The sequence below is a fragment of the Pezoporus flaviventris genome, unplaced genomic scaffold, assembly GCF_033815535.1.
Source record: "Pezoporus flaviventris isolate CSIRO_AGI_PZ_B2104156 unplaced genomic scaffold, CSIRO_AGI_Pfla_v1 ptg000025l, whole genome shotgun sequence".
Classification (NCBI taxonomy): domain Eukaryota; kingdom Metazoa; phylum Chordata; class Aves; order Psittaciformes; family Psittacidae; genus Pezoporus; species Pezoporus flaviventris.
Window position 1 is genome coordinate 16,537,449 of NW_026892573.1, and position 18,413 is coordinate 16,555,861.

The 18,413-nt window shown below is 36.2% G+C and overlaps 1 protein-coding gene across 4 annotated transcripts in view; it reads left to right on the forward strand.

The window, feature by feature from the left end:
• The window catches only part of SACS (sacsin molecular chaperone), a 62,499-nt gene extending 45,687 nt beyond the window's left edge, over positions 1-16,812 (forward strand). For 3 of the 4 annotated variants that reach the window (XM_061457656.1, XM_061457655.1, XM_061457657.1), the window contains 2 exons: positions 1,243-1,334; positions 3,683-16,812. In XM_061457656.1, coding sequence (XP_061313640.1) covers positions 1,243-1,334; positions 3,683-15,243 — 11,653 coding nt within the window. In that variant the 3' untranslated portion in view covers positions 15,244-16,812. Of the gene's footprint in view, positions 1-594; positions 1,122-1,169; positions 1,335-3,682 lie in introns of those variants that run through there. The other variant, XM_061457658.1, reaches the window with a different exon arrangement.
• Positions 16,813-18,413: the final 1,601 nt, after the last annotated feature.

Genomic DNA, 18,413 nt, shown 5'->3' on the forward strand with positions numbered 1-18,413 from the left:
TGGATGCAGGTAGTGGTCTTCCCATGTTGTTTCAGAGGAGTTTGCTTTTTTCAGAGTCTGCTGCCTTTCTTTTTCTGTTATGTTCTAAACCCATAAACTCTCTTGTTCTATACAATTCAGGTTATTGATTAACACTACTCAAAGCCTGTGATTCTAGTGTCTCCTTAAAAAGAATAAAAATTCTCTAGCATCTCTTGTGTGATTATTTCTCTTTTGCTATTCATTTACTCTGCTTTTCTTTCCAGAAGTTAAGCCAGTATACATACAGAAAACATTCCCTGCTTCGGACTAGTCATAAGATAGTTTTCTTGAAACTTAAAGATACTACTGTGTCTTACTCAGTTGATATTCTGTCAGTAATGGACTTAGTTTAGTTTAGCCTTGTAAAACTGATACAAAAGCATGTTATACCAGGTATAAATATACTTTCTAGCTGTGATTTGAAATTCTAATGCTTTATTTGCTTATATTCTTGCCTACAGTAAATATTTTCAATTCTAATGTTATAAATATGATAAATGACTTATGTTAGATGTTTTAACATACTTTCAACTTAAGATTTTGGCTCTAATTTGGAACCTGCTAAAAAGGTGAAATAAGTTCTTATTAATTTCTTTCTGTTAACACCTGTGGAATAGCAAGATTCTGTGTTAGTTTATGTATATTTAACATACTGCTGTCAGAATTAAGCTGCATAGTTATTTTTGATTTCAGGAAGCCCTAAAAACCTGTTCAGTTTTAAGTCCTAATGTAAAGGAAGGGCAGGACGAGACATGACTTTTGGCTACAATAACCTTAACCTTTATCTGCAAATCTCCTGAAATCCACAGATCTGTGTGAAGTCAGAGAACTATATGTTGTAATTTTTGTATGCTTTGAAAGAGAATCTTTAAAAGACACAGAATAGTAGGTGCAATTTTACTTTCTTTTTTATTTGTTAGAATACAAATAGATGAAAATAATTTTCTAACCCCTTTTTTTCTATCCAAAGAAAACTTGTTTAGACCTGCTTTGAAAATAAGAGTAGTTGGAAAAATCAGTTTCTTTCTGCTCCCTGCTTCTAGTTGTCTGTTTTTTTTTGTTTGTAAAAAAATGCCCACTGAAAACCCTATTCTACATATGTAAGCAATTGTTTACTGATGGTTACCATGCTGGTAGTGTTAGTGAAGCAAAATGATGCCTTGCTAAGGTGTGGTGGGGTTTATTTTATTTATCTGTTTATTTTTTTAAATGGTGTGCTAGATCACTATTTCCTGGCCTGGAAGGAAGGTTACTCTCTGATGACCTGAATCCTGAGATTCTAGCTGCTTTGAAAGAAGCTGCCAAAAGCCGAGGTAATAAATATGTCTTTCGTAATCTTATATAAGAAACAGATTTCTAATGGTTGAACAGACTAGTTCTAAACTCAAGTTTAAAGGAATGTCTCTTTTGAAATTGAATTCACATAAATAAGTTGATCATCAAAAATAACTAAGATATGATAGGCTATTTATATTGGAAATGACATGAAAATTGTGGCAAAGGCAAGGGGAGAAGGATGAAAATTTATAATAAAAGACTAGATATTCACTTATTAAAGCATATATTCAAGGTTCAGTAATTTTGTTCAAATAGTATTCCTCCACTGAAGACACTCTGAATTCTATTCTGCATTTTTAGAATTTGCATATGCAATAACTGTGTTAAGGTTTTGGTATTGCAGACATCTCTTATATCACAATCAGAAGTGATCACATCAGTGCGCTTTTTAAAAATCGAGTAAAACCCACTTAAGCAGCTATCCTCCAGCATACCTGTAGATCATATAATTTCATCAAGTGTTTCCTGAGTCTTAATTCATAGCTTATGGTTTTGTCAGTGTGGACCTACTGAAATACTTCAAATCTTGATCAAAAGACCTGGTGAAGAAGTTTGCTGCATCTGTAAATTAGAAGCTTCTATGTTTAACTGCTTTCACTTTAACTGCTTTCACAATTAATTTCTTTTTGCCTCTCTTCTACTCAGTTTGTCTGTATTTACCTTTCCACCCTTCCTCATTATGCATTTGATTGGTAAATTTGAAGTCTTATTTTTATTGTGTTGTACAGAGAAAACCAGATCTTACTTTTTCCCTCCTGAAATGTGTACTATATTTTTTTCTAGTCAGTAACTGTTTCTATATTTAGTGTGTTTATGTGTATGTAACTCATGGGATGTTTTCTAAGAATTGATTTGATTATATTCTAGCCCAACAGCTTCTCTGGGGATTTTCAGGTATGCTTATTAACTGAAAATGTGCTGGTTTGGATTGAAGCTTGATATTTGTGTGAATTTGGTGATGATCTGTTCTTGTTATGCCAGCTTTCTTGTAAGCAAAATGTGACAAATAGAGCTGCCAAAAGATAGCTACCAAAGATAATTATGATAAGAGTTCTAAATACAGTTTGGAGGGGAATGCATATTGATGAAGAAAACCTTGTAGTTATATTACATGGAAATGATCAATATTTTCATTAGGTTATTTACAGATTTTTTTATTTAATAAATACCATGTCGTGAGTTTTCCGGTATTTTAGGATCACATGTATGGGTTTTAAAACAGTATTTCTAAAGTTCTGTGTTCAAGCCTTGTGAAAGAAATACTTGCAGCAGTGGACCAGCAAGAGAGGGATGGACTTAAAACCTAAGCTTAAATCCCACTACTTGAGCACAGAACTTTAGAATTAGTAGTAGGACATCCTTCCTTTCACTTCATGCCTACAGACTATGCATTCTGTTAGTTCTGTGGAACAGAAAACACAGGTAAACATTGCAGCGCTCCTACTACTGATTTCCAGCAGAGCAGGGGTACTAGATAGTATCTTTATTTGGATGGTTGCTATTAAGGAAATGGCAGTACTATCTAGATGAAAGAAATATCTGAAATTCAGATAGATGTCTTGCTTCCATTTCTGTCATTGTTTTTGATGTTGTTGGGAGGTGATGATATTTTTATATTCTGTGCTGTTTTCTTACCTCCAGACATTTTGCAGTTTTTAAGTATAAGCTGTCTATTGATAATTAAGACATGAGTGTTAAAATATATTTCTTTTAGTGATGGCTTTGGTAATAAGAATAAAACCATGTATATCTAAACTTACATTCAGCACAACTGAATCTTGTTGCTTGTCACTTTTAGTGTAAGATCATCTGCACTTGAGTTGCTCTTTGCTGTAGCTAATAAATAACTTTTCAAATCTTTTTGAACCTTTTCAATTATAGACAAATAATGGGTTAGATTTTTATTTACTGTTAGGCAAACAAGTAGTGTAGAGAGTCAATCAAACGAAAAAAAGTTTGAAGCTTCCACTTTGATCGTAAATCTGTAGTTGCTATGAATGCCCAAGAACTCTTGTGTCAAACTAACAAATGCAATAACATGTTGACAATTTTCGATTTGTTTTTTGATTTTTACACTAATATGGAATGCATTTGCTTTTAATTAACTCCTAAAAGCAAGGGGAGCTGGTATCTGCAGTTGTACCTAACAAACAATTTTTTCCACAAAAAGAAAAGACAGGGCACAAGTTAGAGTTGTTTTTTTTTTTTTTCCCCTTCTTCTTCTCCACCTCCTCCTCCTCCTCTCCTCACAAGAGCCAAAAGCACTTTTATATGTAACTCTGCTCTGTGATTTTCATGTCTTTTCTCTTTTCTGCAATTTCAGGAAGGCCGTGCACTCAGCTGCAGCTTCTGAACCCAGAAAGATTTGCCCGGCTCATTAAAGAAGTTATGAATAGCACATGGCCTGGCAGGGACATAGTGGTACAATGGCATCCAGGTTTGGAAGACAAAAATCACCCATCAGTTTCCTGGTTTAAAATGGTATGGAAGAACCTATATATACATTTTTCTGATGACTTGAGCGTGTTTGATGACATGCCGCTTATCCCCAAGACACTGCTGGAGGAAAACCAAACATCAGTAGAACTGGTTAGATTTAGGAATCCATCACCTATCATTCTGGAAGATGAATCTGAGACTCAGCTCCCTGAATATTTAGCTGATGTTATTCAGAGAGTTGGTGGAGTTGTACTGAAGAAGCTGGATATTTCTATCCAACATCCACTTATAAAAAAATATGTGCATCCACCATTACCAAGTGCTGTTTTACAAATAATGGAAAAAATGTCCTTACAGAAACTATTCAATCAAGTTGCGTCGTTCCCGTCAACACATAAAGATGCTCTTAGGACATTCTTAGCTAGTTTAACTGATGTAAGTGAGAAAGAGAGAAGAATTATTCAGGAATTGCAAATATTTAAAAAAGTTGAAAAATCATCTGATGAAAGTGTTTCTGGTTTTACTGGGCTAAAAGGTAGTAAGGTATTACACCACACTGCCAAAATTCCTCCTGGTCTAAGATTTTCTACTGCAATAATTGACAGCAGTGATGAAGCTACTATTCGTTTAGCTAACCTGCTGAAAATAGAACAACTAAAAAGCACAGATTGCTTGAAGTTTATTATACAAGACATAAGAAGTGATTTTTATTCATATGATGAAACCACACAGATAATGCAGTGGGTTCTTGAAAATCTGACTTTTCTGAAAAACGAGAATACTGATGTGATAGACTGGCTGACATCACTAAAGTTTATTAAGATTTCTCAGGAAAAGATAATGTCAGCAAACGAACTCTTTGATCCTGAGGTAGAACTTCTGCAAAATTTGTTTTATGCTGAGGAAGAAATTTGCTTCCCCCCTGTTATTTTTACATCTTCAGATATGCTTCATTCTCTGAGACAGATAGGCTTAAAAAATGAGGCTGGTCTTGAGGAGAGTGATATTATGAGAGTGGCAAATAAAATTGAAAGTTTGCATGCTGACTCTAACACCAACCATGATTTACTGTTAAGAAAATCTAGAACTCTCTTGATGATTTTGAACAAAAACCATGCATTGCTTCACTCATGTGAAACACAAGCTGTGCTGAAAAAAATAAAGTGGATTCCTGCATCGAAGGAAAGGCCTCCAAATTACCCAGGGTCCTTAGTTTGGAAAGGAGATCATTGTAATCTGTGTTCACCACCAGAAATGTGTGATATATCTTATGCAATTTTAGTTGGTTCCTCAGTTCCTCTTGTGGAAAATGTGCTGCCGGATGTAGGAAAAGCACTTGGCATGCCCAGCAAGCCCATTATAAAAGCAGTCTTAAAACATTTCAAGGTGGTGGTCGATTGGCACAGTTCTAAAACTTTCAGTGATGAAGACTATTACCAGTTTCAGCATATCTTGCTTGAGATTTATGGATTTATGCATGACCATCTGGAAGAAGGCAAAGAAGCTTTTAAAGCCCTGAAGTTTCCCTGGGTTTGGACAGGTAAAACATTTTGTTCCCTCGCACAAGCAGTAATAAAGTCAGTACCTGATCTCAATCTCCAACCTTATCTACATTATGTGCCAAAAACTATGGCGAAGTTTCACCAGTTGTTTAAATGTTGTGGTTCCATCGAGCAGTTAACACCAGACCATGTTTCTATGGTCATTCAGAAAATATATCTAAAAAGTGAGCAGTCTCTCTCTGAACAAGAGAGTAAACAAAATCTTCATATTATGTTGAGCATCATAAGATGGCTGTACAGCAATCAGATTCCTGCAAGCCTGCATACACCCATGCCATTATACACTGGCAAACTTCCTTATAAACTTGCAATGAGGCCAATTCATGAGTGCTGTTATTGTGATATCAAAGTTGATGACTTAAATGATTTGCTTGAAGATGCTGTTGAACCAATAATTTTGGTGCATGAAGACATACCGATGAAAACTGCTGAGTGGTTAAATGTCCCATGCCTTAGCACAAGATTGATTAATCCAGAAAATATGGGATTTGAGCAATCTGGGCAAAGAGAGCCTCTGACTGTAAGAATTAAAAACATTTTGGAAGAATACCCTTCCATTTCAGATATCTTTAAAGAGCTTCTTCAAAATGCTGATGATGCTAATGCAACGGAATGTAATTTCTTGATTGACATGAGAAGAAATATGGATATAAGAGAGAATCTTCTGGACCCAGGAATGGCAGCATGTCATGGTCCAGCTTTGTGGTCATTCAATAATTCTGAATTTTCTGACTCTGATTTCCTAAATATAACTCGATTAGGAGAGTCTTTAAAAAGGAGTGAAGTTGATAAAGTGGGAAAATTTGGACTGGGATTCAATTCTGTTTATCATATCACAGATGTTCCTATTATTTTGAGCCGGGAGTTCATGATTATGTTCGATCCAAACGTTAACCATATCAGTAAACATATTCGAGATAAATCTAACCCTGGGATCAAAATCAACTGGAGTAAACAGCAGAAGAGACTGCGAAAATTTCCCAATCAGTTTAAGCCATTTATAGGAGTTTTTGGTTGCCAGCTACCACTGACTGTAGAATCTCCTTACAGCTACAAAGGAACGCTTTTCAGGCTGTCTTTCAGAACTCAGCAGGAAGCTAAAGTGAGTGAAGTCAGCAGTGCATGTTACAATACAGCAGACATTTACTCTCTTGTGGATGAATTCAGCATTTGTAGTCATAGACTGATCATATTTGCTCAGAGTGTAAATTCAATGGTTTTGAAATACTTGAAAATTGAGGCAGATGATCCTGGGATGGCACAAGATGTTGTTACTATCAAAAAAAATCTGTTTTCTTCCAAAGCCTTGACTGCACCAAATGTAAGTGTTTTAAAGGAAGCAGCTAAACTCATGAAGGTCTGTAGCAGCAGTAATAAAAAGCTTCCCGCTGAAACACCAAAGTCCTCGTGTATCTTACAGATAGTAGTAGAAGAATTTCACCATGTATTTAGGCGAATTGCTGATTTACAGTCTCCACTCTTCAGAGGTACGGAGGATGATCCAGCTTCTTTCTTTGAAACAGCTAAATCAGGACAGGTGAAAAGATCAGCTGATGAATTGCCACAGAAAACAGTAGATTCAACAACATGGCTTATATGTTCTTGCATGGACACTGGAGATGCTTTAAAATTTTCATTGCATGAAAGTGGACGAAGACTAGGTCTTGTTCCCTGTGGTGGAGTAGGAGTGTTGCTGTCTGAAACCCAGGATCAAAAGTGGATTGTGAAACCTAATTGCAACACCATAGGTGAAGTATTCTGCTATTTACCTCTACGAATAAAAACAGGCTTACCTCTACATATAAATGGCTGCTTTGCAGTTACTTCAAATCGGAAAGAGATCTGGAAAACAGACACGAAAGGAAGATGGAATACAGTATTCATGAGGCATGTTATTGTAAAAGCCTACATAGAAGCAGTTTGTGTTCTGCGTGACATGGCAATCAATGGTGAGCTAGTTGATTACAGTTACTGTGCAGTGTGGCCAGATCCTGATTCAGTTCATGATGATTTTTCTGTTATTTGTCAAGGGTTTTATGAAGACATAGCTCACATGAAAAGCAAAGAAGGGATCAAAGTGTTTTCTGATGGTTCCTCTTGGGTTTCCATGAAGAATGTAAGATTTTTAGATGACTCTATACTGAAACGACCAGATGTTGGACCCTCAGCCTTTAAGATCTTTCTGAAATACCTTAAAAAGACAGGTTCCAAAAATCTGTGTGCTGTGGATCTGCCATCCTGGGTAAAGACAGGATTTGAAGAAGCAGGATGTAAATACATATTATTGGAGAACACCTTCTCTGAGAAACAGTTCTTTTCTGAGGTATTTTTCCCTAATGTTCAGGAGATTGACGCAGACCTGCGTGATCCTTTGATGTGTTATGTTCTCAATGAAAAAGTTGAGGAGTTCTCAGGAATTCTTCGTGTTACTCCATGTATTCCCTCTTCATTGGATGGGCACCCATTAGTTACACCATCAAGACTGATCCATCCTGAAGGAAGAGTTGCAAAGTTATATGATGCTGAAGATGGAAGATTTCCTTATGGTACCACTCAGGATTATCTTAACCCAGTTATTTTGGTTAAACTTGTTCAGCTGGGAATGGCTAAAGATGATATTTTATGGGAAGACCTGATAGAACGTGCAGAGTCAGTAGCTGAAATTAACAAGAGTGATCATGCTGCAGCTTGTCTTAGAAGCAGTATTATACTGAGTCTTATTGATGAAAAACTAAAATCTAGAGACCCTAGAGCTAAAGAATTTGCTGCAAAATGTCAAACCATCCCTTTCCTACCTTTCCTTAGCAAGCCAGCAGGCTTCTCACTGCACTGGAAAGGCAGTGATTTTCAGCCTGAAGTGATGTTTACAGCAAATGATCTTTTTACTGCTGATCATCAAGATATAGTTTGCCTAATAGAACCAATTCTTAATGAAAATTCCCACTCCTTTAAAGGTTGTGGTGCTTTGTCATTAGCTGTCAAAGAATTTTTGGGTTTGCTGAAGAAGCCAGCTGTTAATTTGGTCTTAAATCAGTTAGAAGAAGTTGCAAAGTCATTTGATGGAATCACATTATATCAAGAAAATATCACTAATGCTTGTTACAAGTACTTACATGAGGGAATGTTACAGAATGAATCAACAAAAGCTATGATAATTGAACAGCTGACAAACTGTAGTTTTATTTTGGTTGAGAATGTGTATGTTGATCCAACAAAAGTGTCTTTTCACTTGAATTTTGAAGCAGCACCCTATCTCTATCAGTTGCCTAATAAGTACAAAAATAGTTTCCGTGAGCTCTTTGAAAGTGTAGGTGTAAGACAGGCTTTTACAGTTGAAGATTTTGCTGTAGTTCTGGAATTAATAAATCGGGAAAGAGGGACCAAAAAACTAACAGAAGACAGCTTTCAGCTTTGTAGGAGAATAATCAGTGAAGGAATATGGGGCCTCATTAGAGAAAAGAAGCAGGAATTTTGTGAGAAAAAGTATGGTGAGATTTTGTTACCCGATACTCATCTTGCACTTCTGCCTGCAAAATCTTTGTGTTACAATGATTGTCCATGGATTAAAGTTAAAGACACAACCATTAAATATTGTCATGGTGATATTCCGAGAGAAGTTGCAGTAAAGCTTGGAGCAATACCAAAACGCCATAAAGCTCTAGAAAGATATGCATCCAATATCTGTTTTACTACCCTTGGAACAGAATTCGGCCAGAAAGAAAAACTGACAAGTAGAATTAAAAGCATTCTCAATGCCTACCCTTCAGAAAAAGAAATGCTGAAAGAGCTCCTTCAGAATGCAGATGATGCAAAAGCTACAGAGATCTGTTTTGTGTTTGATCCTAGGCAGCATCCAGTTGATAGAATATTTGATGAGAAATGGGCACCGCTTCAGGGACCAGCACTATGTGTTTACAACAATCAGCCTTTTACAGAAGATGATATTCGAGGAATTCAGAACCTTGGAAAAGGTACAAAAGTAGGAAATCCCTGTAAAACTGGACAATATGGTATAGGTTTCAATTCTGTTTATCATATTACTGACTGCCCTTCTTTCATATCGGGCAATGACATACTTTGTATTTTTGATCCTCATGCTAGATATGCGCCAGGTTCAACATCAACAAGTCCAGGCCGCATGTTTAGAGATTTAGATGCAGATTTCAGAACACAGTTCTCGGATGTACTGGACCTCTACTTAGGAGATCACTTTAAATTGGATAATTGCACAATGTTTAGGTTTCCTCTTCGAAATGGAGACATGGCAAAAGTATCAGAAATTTCCTCAGTTCCGTGCTCAGATAGAATGGTCCAAAATCTTTTAGATAAGCTGCGTACAGATGGAGCAGAACTCTTAATGTTTTTGAACCATATGGAAAAAATTTCTATTTGTGAGATAGAAAAAACAACAGGAGCACTGAATGTGTTGTATTCTGTACAAGGCAAAATCACTGATGGGGACAGACTGAAACGAAAGCAATTCCATGCATCTGTAATTGACAGTGTAACTAAAAAAAGGCAGCTAAGTGAAATACCTGTGCAACAGATTACTTACACAATGGATACGGAAGACTCTGAAGGAAATCTTACAACTTGGTTAATTTGTAACAGGTCAGGCTTTTCAGCCATGGAAAAGGTATCCAAAAGTGTGGTTTCAGCCCACAAGAATGAGGACATTACTCTTTTTCCACGAGGCGGGGTAGCAGCTTGCATTACTCATAATTACAAAAAACCCCACAGAGCGTTCTGTTTCTTGCCGTTATCATTAGAAACTGGATTACCTTTTCATGTGAATGGACACTTTGCTCTGGATTCTGCAAGAAGAAATCTATGGCGTGATGATAACGGTGTTGGAGTAAGAAGTGACTGGAATAATAGCCTAATGACAGCGCTCATAGCACCGGCCTATGTTGAACTGCTGATTCAGCTGAAAAAACGCTATTTTCCAGGCACTGATCCTACAGTATCAGTGCTGCAAAACACACCTATTCATGCTGTGAAAGACACTTTAAAAAAGTTTTTATCCTTTTTTCCAGTTAATAGGCTTGATATTCAGCCAGATTGGTATTGTTTAGTGAAAGCAGTTTATAGTTGCATTTATGAAGATCTGAAGCGTCTTCTACCTGTTATGCGAACTCCAAATATTGAGGGTTCTGATTTGCATTCTGCTGTTATCATCACGTGGGTTAACATGTCTACTGAGAACAAAGGCAGGCCATTCTTTGACAATTTACTACAAGATGAATTGCAACATCTCAAAAATACAGAATACAACATCACAACACGGAAGACGGTGGCTGAAAATGTTTACAGGCTGAAACACTTACTTCTAGAAATTGGATTTAATTTGGTATATAACTGCGATGAAACTGCAAATCTTTACCACTGTTTGGTAGATGCAGATATTCCTGTCACCTGTGTGACACCTGCTGATGTCCGATTATTTTTGATGACATTTTCTTTTCCAGACTCTAATTGCCACATTGGAAAGTTACCCTGTCGTCTTCAGCAGACAAACTTGAAACTCTTCCATAGTCTCAAACTTCTGGTTGACTACTGTTTTAAAGATGCAGAAGAAAATGAAATCCAAATTGAGGGCTTGCCACTCCTTATTACTCTTGACAATGTTTTGCAAATTTTTGACTCAAAGCGGCCAAAGTTCTTAACTACATACCATGAACTGATTCCATCTCGCAAGGATCTGTTTATGAACACATTGTATTTGAAATACAACAATATTTTACTTAGCAGTGAAGTAGCGAAAATCTTTGATATCAGAAGTTTTGCTGAGTTGTTATCATCTGTGCTGCCTAGAGAATATAAAACTAGAAATTGCATGAAATGGAAAGAAAACTTTGCAAGTGAATCTTGGCTTAAAAATGCCTGGCATTTTATTAGTGAGTCTATAAATATTAAGGAAGAGCAAGAAGATACACAAGCAAAATTTGATGGTGTTGTTGAAACTTTGAAGGATTGGACTTTACTTCCAGGTGTGAGGTTTACTGTCTCAGCTAATCATCTTGTTGTGCCAGAGTGTGATGTTTTGCTGCCCCTCAGCATTATGCATATAGCTGTTTTTCCAAATGCTCAGAGTGATAAAGTCTTTCACACTTTGATGAAAACAGGCTGTATTCAGCTGGCATTGAACAAAATTTGCTCCAAAGACAGTGCTTTAGTGCCTTTGTTGTCAGCGTGTACAGCAAATATAGATAATCCTTCAAGCATTCTGAAAGCCATACAATATATGGTGCAGTCATCAACTTTTAGGACTGAAAAGTTAGCAGAAAGTGACTTTGAGGCTCTCTTAATGTACTTCAATTGCAATCTATGTCATTTGACATCTCAGGATGATATTAAAATTTTAAAGTCTCTTCCATGTTATAAATCAATTAGTGGCCGATACATCAGCATTTCAAAATATGGGATGTGCTACGTCCTCATGAAAAGCATCCCATCAGTAGAAGTAGACAGATGGACACACTCGACTTCATCAGCTTTTCTTGAGGAGAAGGTTCATTTGAAAGATTTGTATAATGTCCTTGGCTGTGTCTCTGTGGATGATCTGGAAGTGTACTTGAAACATCTTTTGCCAAAACTTGAAAATCTGTCTTATGATGCAAAATTAGAACACTTGATCTACTTAAAGAATAGGCTAACTAGCATTGAAGAAACTTCAGAAATAAAGGAACAGCTGTTTGAAAAGCTTGAAAGCATTTTGATCATTCATGATTCAAGCAATAGACTAAAACCTGCAAAGTATTTTTATGACAGGACTGTAAAAGTCTTTGAAGTTATGCTTCCTGAAAAATTCTTTATACCTCAAGATTTTTTTAAGAAACTAGAGCAGCTTACAAAACCGAAAAATCAGGCTGCATTTCTTCCATCATGGGTAACTTTTCTACGTCATATTGGATTGAAATTCATCATTTCACAGCAACAGTTACTACAATTTTCTAAGGAGATCAGCATGCGAGCAAATACAGAAAACTGGTCTAAAGAAACACTACAGAATACTGTTGATGTCCTCCTTCATCACATATTTCAAGAAAGAACTGACCTTTTGTCAGGAAATTTTCTAAAAGAACTGTCATTAATTCCTTTTCTGTGCCCTGAACGAGCTCCAGCAGAATTTGTTAGACTTCATCCTCAGTATCAAGAAGTTAATGGGACGCTTCCTCTAATACGATTCAATGGGGCACAGGTAAATCCTAAATTCAAACAGACTGATGTGTTGCAGTTGCTGTGGACTTCGTGTCCCATTCTTCCTGAGAAAGCAACCCCTTTGAGCATCAAAGAGCAAGAGGGAAGTAGTCTTGGTGCTCAAGAACAACTTGAGCAAGTTTTAACTATGCTAAATGTCAACTTGGACCCTCCCCTGGACAAAGTGATCAATAACTGCAGGAACATATGTAATATAACAACTTTGGATGAGGACATGGTAAAAACTAGGGCCAAGGTCCTAAGAAGTATTTATGAATTTCTTAGTTCAGAGAAAAGGGAATTCCGCTTTCAGCTTCGAGGAGTTTCTTTTGTAATGGTGGAAGAAGGTTGGAAGCTCCTTAAGCCTGAAGAGGTCGTAATTAACCTTGAGTATGAGTCTGATTTTAAACCATATCTTTACAAACTTCCTTTAGAACTTGGTACTTTCCATCAGTTATTTAAACATTTGGGTACTGAGGATATTATTTCAACAAAGCAGTATGTTGAAGTTCTAGGTCGCATATTCAAGAGCTCTGAAGGAAAGCAATTGGATCCTAATGAAATGCGCACAGTTAAAAGAGTAGTTTCTGGCCTGTTCAAAAGTCTTCAGAATGATTCTGTCAAGGTTAGGAATGACCTTGAGAATATGAGGGATTTTGCCCTTTATCTTCCCAGTCAAGATGGCAGGTTGGTGAAGTCTAGTATCTTAGTTTTTGATGATGCACCCCACTACAAAAGCAGAATCCAGGGTAACATTGGTGTGCAAATGCTTGTTGATCTTAGCCAGTGTTACTTAGGCAAAGACCATGGTTTTCACACTAAACTGATAATGTTATTCCCTCAGAAACTGAGGCCTCGCTTACTTAGCAGTATTCTTGAAGAACAGTTGGATGAAGAGTCTCCCAGAATTTGTCAGTTTGGAGCATTATGTTCTTTGCAGGGAAGGTTACAGTTACTGTTGTCTTCAGAACAATTCATCACAGGACTCATTAGGATTATGAAGCATGAAAATGACAATGCTTTTTTAGCTAATGAAGAAAAAGCAGTAAGACTTTGCAAAGCTTTGCGAGAAGGTTTGAAAGTTTCCTGCTTTGAGAAGTTGCAAACAACATTAAGAGTTAAAGGTTTTGCTCCTATTCCCCACAGCAAAAGTGAAACATTTGCGTTCCTGAAGAGATATGGAAATGCAGTAATACTGCTTTACATACAGCATTCTGACAGCAAAGACATAAATTTCCTGTTATCATTAGCAATGACCTTAAAATCTGCAACTGACAACCTGATTTCTGATACCTCATATTTAATTGCCATGCTGGGCTGTAATGATATTTACCGGATCAGTGAGAAGCTTGACAGTTTAGGAGTGAAGTATGACTCTTCAGAGCCATCAAAACTTGAACTACCAACACCTGGTACTCCTATACCAGCTGAAATTCACTATACTCTTCTTATGGATCCAATGAATGTATTTTATCCTGGTGAATATGTCGGTTACCTTGTTGATGCTGAAGGTGGTGACATATATGGATCATATCAACCAACTTACACCTATGCAATTATTGTACAAGAAGTGGAAAGAGAAGATGATGAAAGTCACAGTTTTCTGGGGAAGATTTACCAGATTGATATTGGATATAGTGAATATAAAATAGTGAGCTCTCTTGACTTGTATAAGTTTTCAAGACCGGAGGAAAGTTCTCAGAGCAGGGATAGCACACCTACTACCCCAACCAGTCCTACAGAATTTCCAGCACATGGACCAAGGCCAATTCCACCTCTCTTCACTGGCAGAGAGAGCCACAAATCAATGTCTGCAAAACATCACTCTCCAAAAAAGATAAAGTCAAACCTGTTGCCAGAAATATTAAAAGAAGTGACATCTGTGATTGAACAGGCATGGAAACTTCCAGAATCTGAAAGAAAAAAGATAATTAGGAGGCTGTATCTTAAATGGCATCCAGATAAAAATGCAGAGAATCTTGATATAGCTAATGAAGTTTTCAAACATCTACAGAATGAGATTAACAGGCTAGAAAAACAGGCCTTTATGGATCAAAACATGGACAGAGCCTCAAGACGACCTTTTTCATCCTCTGCTTCTCGATTTCAGTCAGATAAATTTTCATTTCAGAGATTTTATACTTCATGGAATCAAGAAGCAACAAGCCACAAATCTGAAAGGCAACAGTATAAGGAGAAGTGTCCATCTTCCACGGGGCCATCTTACTCACAACGCTTTTTTGTCCCACCTACATTCAGATCTGTTGGCAATCTTGTGGAGGCACGTCGATGGCTTAGGCAGGCCCGAGCTAACTTTTCAGCTGCAAGAAATGACCTTCATAAAAACGCCAATGAATGGGTATGCTTTAAATGCTACCTTTCTACTAAATTAGCCTTAATTGCAGCTGACTATGCTGTGAAAGGCAAATCAGACAAAGACGTAAAACCAGCAGCCCTTGCACAAAAAATAGAGGAATATAGTCAGCAACTTGAAGGGCTTACAAATGATGTTCAGACATTGGAAGCTTATGGAGTAGATAGCTTAAAAACTAGGTATCCTGACTTACTACCTTTTCCACAGATTCCCAATGACAGGTTTACTTCAGAAGTTGCTATGAGAGTGATGGAATGTACTGCCTGTATCATAATCAAACTTGAAAACTTTATACAGCAAAAACTGTAACCAATTTGAAGAGGTTAGGGAACTGTTTTGTCAAAGAGCTTAGGTAGTTCATGTGATGGGATACAAACAGCATTGTGCAGATACTGAACATCCAGTGGGTTATGCATTGCCAAGCAGTTCAGAAGCATAGCACACAAAGGTGGATGGTACGTAAAATTGAGATTTATTTAAACAGGATTTTTCTTTAACTGAGCCTGCTGTATAAGCAAACTGTAAAACAAGAGTATTTTTTAAAATTTGCAAGGAAACTGAGCTGCAAAAATTAGCTGTATATACAATATTGTGATTAATAGGCATATTATTGAACTGCACTTTATATAACCAAAGCTTAGCTTTCTGTTAGATGAAGCCTGTTATTATAACTCATTAGATTGATTTCATTTAATATGTTTCCAGAATGATAATGTCAGTTTTCAACGTAGTAATCTTAAGACTGGACATAAAATGAAATGGGAGAAGGGATGGAAGATAAAATAACTTTGGAGGTATTTCTCCAAAGCATTTCTGTATTCTTTTGTGTTCTGTGGACATTTGTGTCACTTGTATTAATACTCTTATCAGCTGGATCTGATTATGAAATTGCTGCAACATCACATTGTGAACATTTCAGTACCTGTGAACTGGTACAGTTGTTTTAATGCTGAATAATGATACTTGATTTAACATGCAGCATCATGTCATGCATTGATTGCATTTACTTTATTATAAATCATTATTTAATTTACTTTTTTTTTCTAGAGCCTGTCATCTTTTGGTTAATGAATAATGCATGTGGATGATAGAAAATTGGTGAACATTATTGTATGGTGGTTTATGTTTTTTTTTTTTTGAACACCAGAACTCAGTTTTCAGATGTCTAAATGCTTGATTTTCTTCTTTTTTCCTGTGTGTGTGTCTTTGTGTGTGTACATATATAGGTATATTTTTCCACAAACAAACATTGGTAATAATACAATTCAGTAACCCATTTTTGGTATACACTGAGCACTGGTTTTTGTTACATGTTTAAAGGTGCTGCAATGTAATGCTGTTTTTATGTTGTTGTTCACTACAGCCCTAGAGAAGTCTGATTTTTAGTTCACATTCTTTCTTTTATAGTTAGTAATAATTCTGGTAATGTCATGCAATATGTTCAATGTCAGTTATTTGTAAAAAAAATATAAAAAAATAAAAAAATGTGGAGGGATAAAGCTAGTGGGAGGATTTTTCTTTGCTGGATCAGCCACATTTAATATAAATGTTAATTATTTTACAGTGACATGCTATTACAAGCGTTTACTTGACAGCACAGTGAAACTGTAATTTAACTTCCAGAATACAAAGGAAAATAAACACCAGTAAGATTGCAGGGCAGATACAGCTGCAATAGTGTTGTATTCAGAAACAAAAATCAAGATGAAAGCTTCTTCAGTTGTGAGCAAATTATAAAGGGCTTGTTCTCTTCTGAAAAATCATGCAAACTGAAGTGGAAAGAAATGTGACGTTTGGAAACAATACTGCTTCTGGTTGTGGAGCTCTGTTATTTCTGCTATTAAGTGCCATAATTTCAATAAAGAAAAATGCAAACATGTATTTCAGTCTGGTGTGGTTTGGTTTTATGAAGTAGACTAAATTTACCTATTATTTGTAGCTTTCTTTTTGGTAGGTAAATACACAGCCTTTTTTCAATTCCTTCTAAATAATTGTACTAATATTAAAGTACTGTTGAAAAGGGAAAATGCTTCTTTTTTCCTGCCACCACAAGTGTTTACAATTTTCTCAAAGAAGTTGTACATTTTGCTGATTTTTTTTTTTTTTTTTTTCTTTTTCCAATAAAGAGCATGTAAGTAAAAAATCCTGGTGTGCCGTGAAATAAATCAGCTAATTCCCTATGTTTTTTAAATTGTGGCTTTTACTTCCTTTGTGCATTTAAGTCAGATGGATAGTATTCAGGGTAAGCAAGACACTAACAAAAGGAAACAGTTCACATGTTTTTCAGTTTAAATAGAGCTAAAACATAAGATCGTATGGCAAATGATTAACAGAGGAGCAACATGAATGCTTAGCCATTTTTAGGTGGTATCTTGAGGAATTTTAGGCACATAACTGTGTTTTGTAAGCAACTTATGTTACCTTACCAGTATTATTATAAGCCATTAAACTGGCTGTGCATAACTACCAAACTATTTTGTTATATTTGTGTTTTGTTTATGTTGTATATATTGTGAGTGCTGACACTGTGAGAAAGAAAATAGCTGAGGTTCTTAGGAAGCTAATGCTCTGAAGCAATTTTAAATATTGATCCAGGGTGAGCAAGAAAACCTGAATGATGCAGAAAAAGTAATTTCTTTTATTATTCCTGGGCTGATACCATCAAGCCATGAAATGGATGCAGAGAGAGACAGTTAAGAGTGATGTCTCAACTGGAAGTCTCTTATTTTCATTTGCTAGTAACTCACTGTAACAGCTAGCCTAAATAAAAAGGCCCTATGAGACCAGGAAACCATGTTGTGATAGAAACTGATTTTGTAAGTGCCATTTAATCCCTGTTTTAATATAAGTAAATAAATGCTTAATTAATCCTTCCTTTTGTCTCAGCTGGGAACCTTGGGAAATAACATACTTATTCCCAAGTTGGGCATTGAAGCTCAGAACATTATGTGATGATTCATTAGTAAGGGTCTGTAGAAGTAAATGTTAGCATGTAGGTTCCATAGAAATCCTTTTTACAAATAATTCTGCACATTGCACAAGTTCATATGAGAGAAAATGTATTTTCAGCCAGGTATATGTCAATCAGTTGTACAGGCAACTTTTTTTTTTTTTTTAAGGGAATAGACTTCTATGTAGCCAGCTACCAAAAGAAAAATAAATGGTTTGTTGTATAAAGAAATGCAGTTTTTGCAATGTCTTTACTCAGATCATCACCAAAATAAAGTTCATGATTTGAAAACTAGAATTTAAGAGCTATTAATAAGGATTGCGTTCACTTAGTACTTGGGTTGCTTTAAATGAGGCCTTAATCTATTGTAATTGCTCCAATTAAAGGAGGGTAGTAACAACTTTGAGATTTCCTCTTGCTGGATCTGAACACTTCGAGGATGGCTGGATTATTATTGTGGAACACAGGCAGAAGTAATAGTTCAAAAATAACTAAACTTGACAGACAAAGTTGATGTTTTCATTTGAAG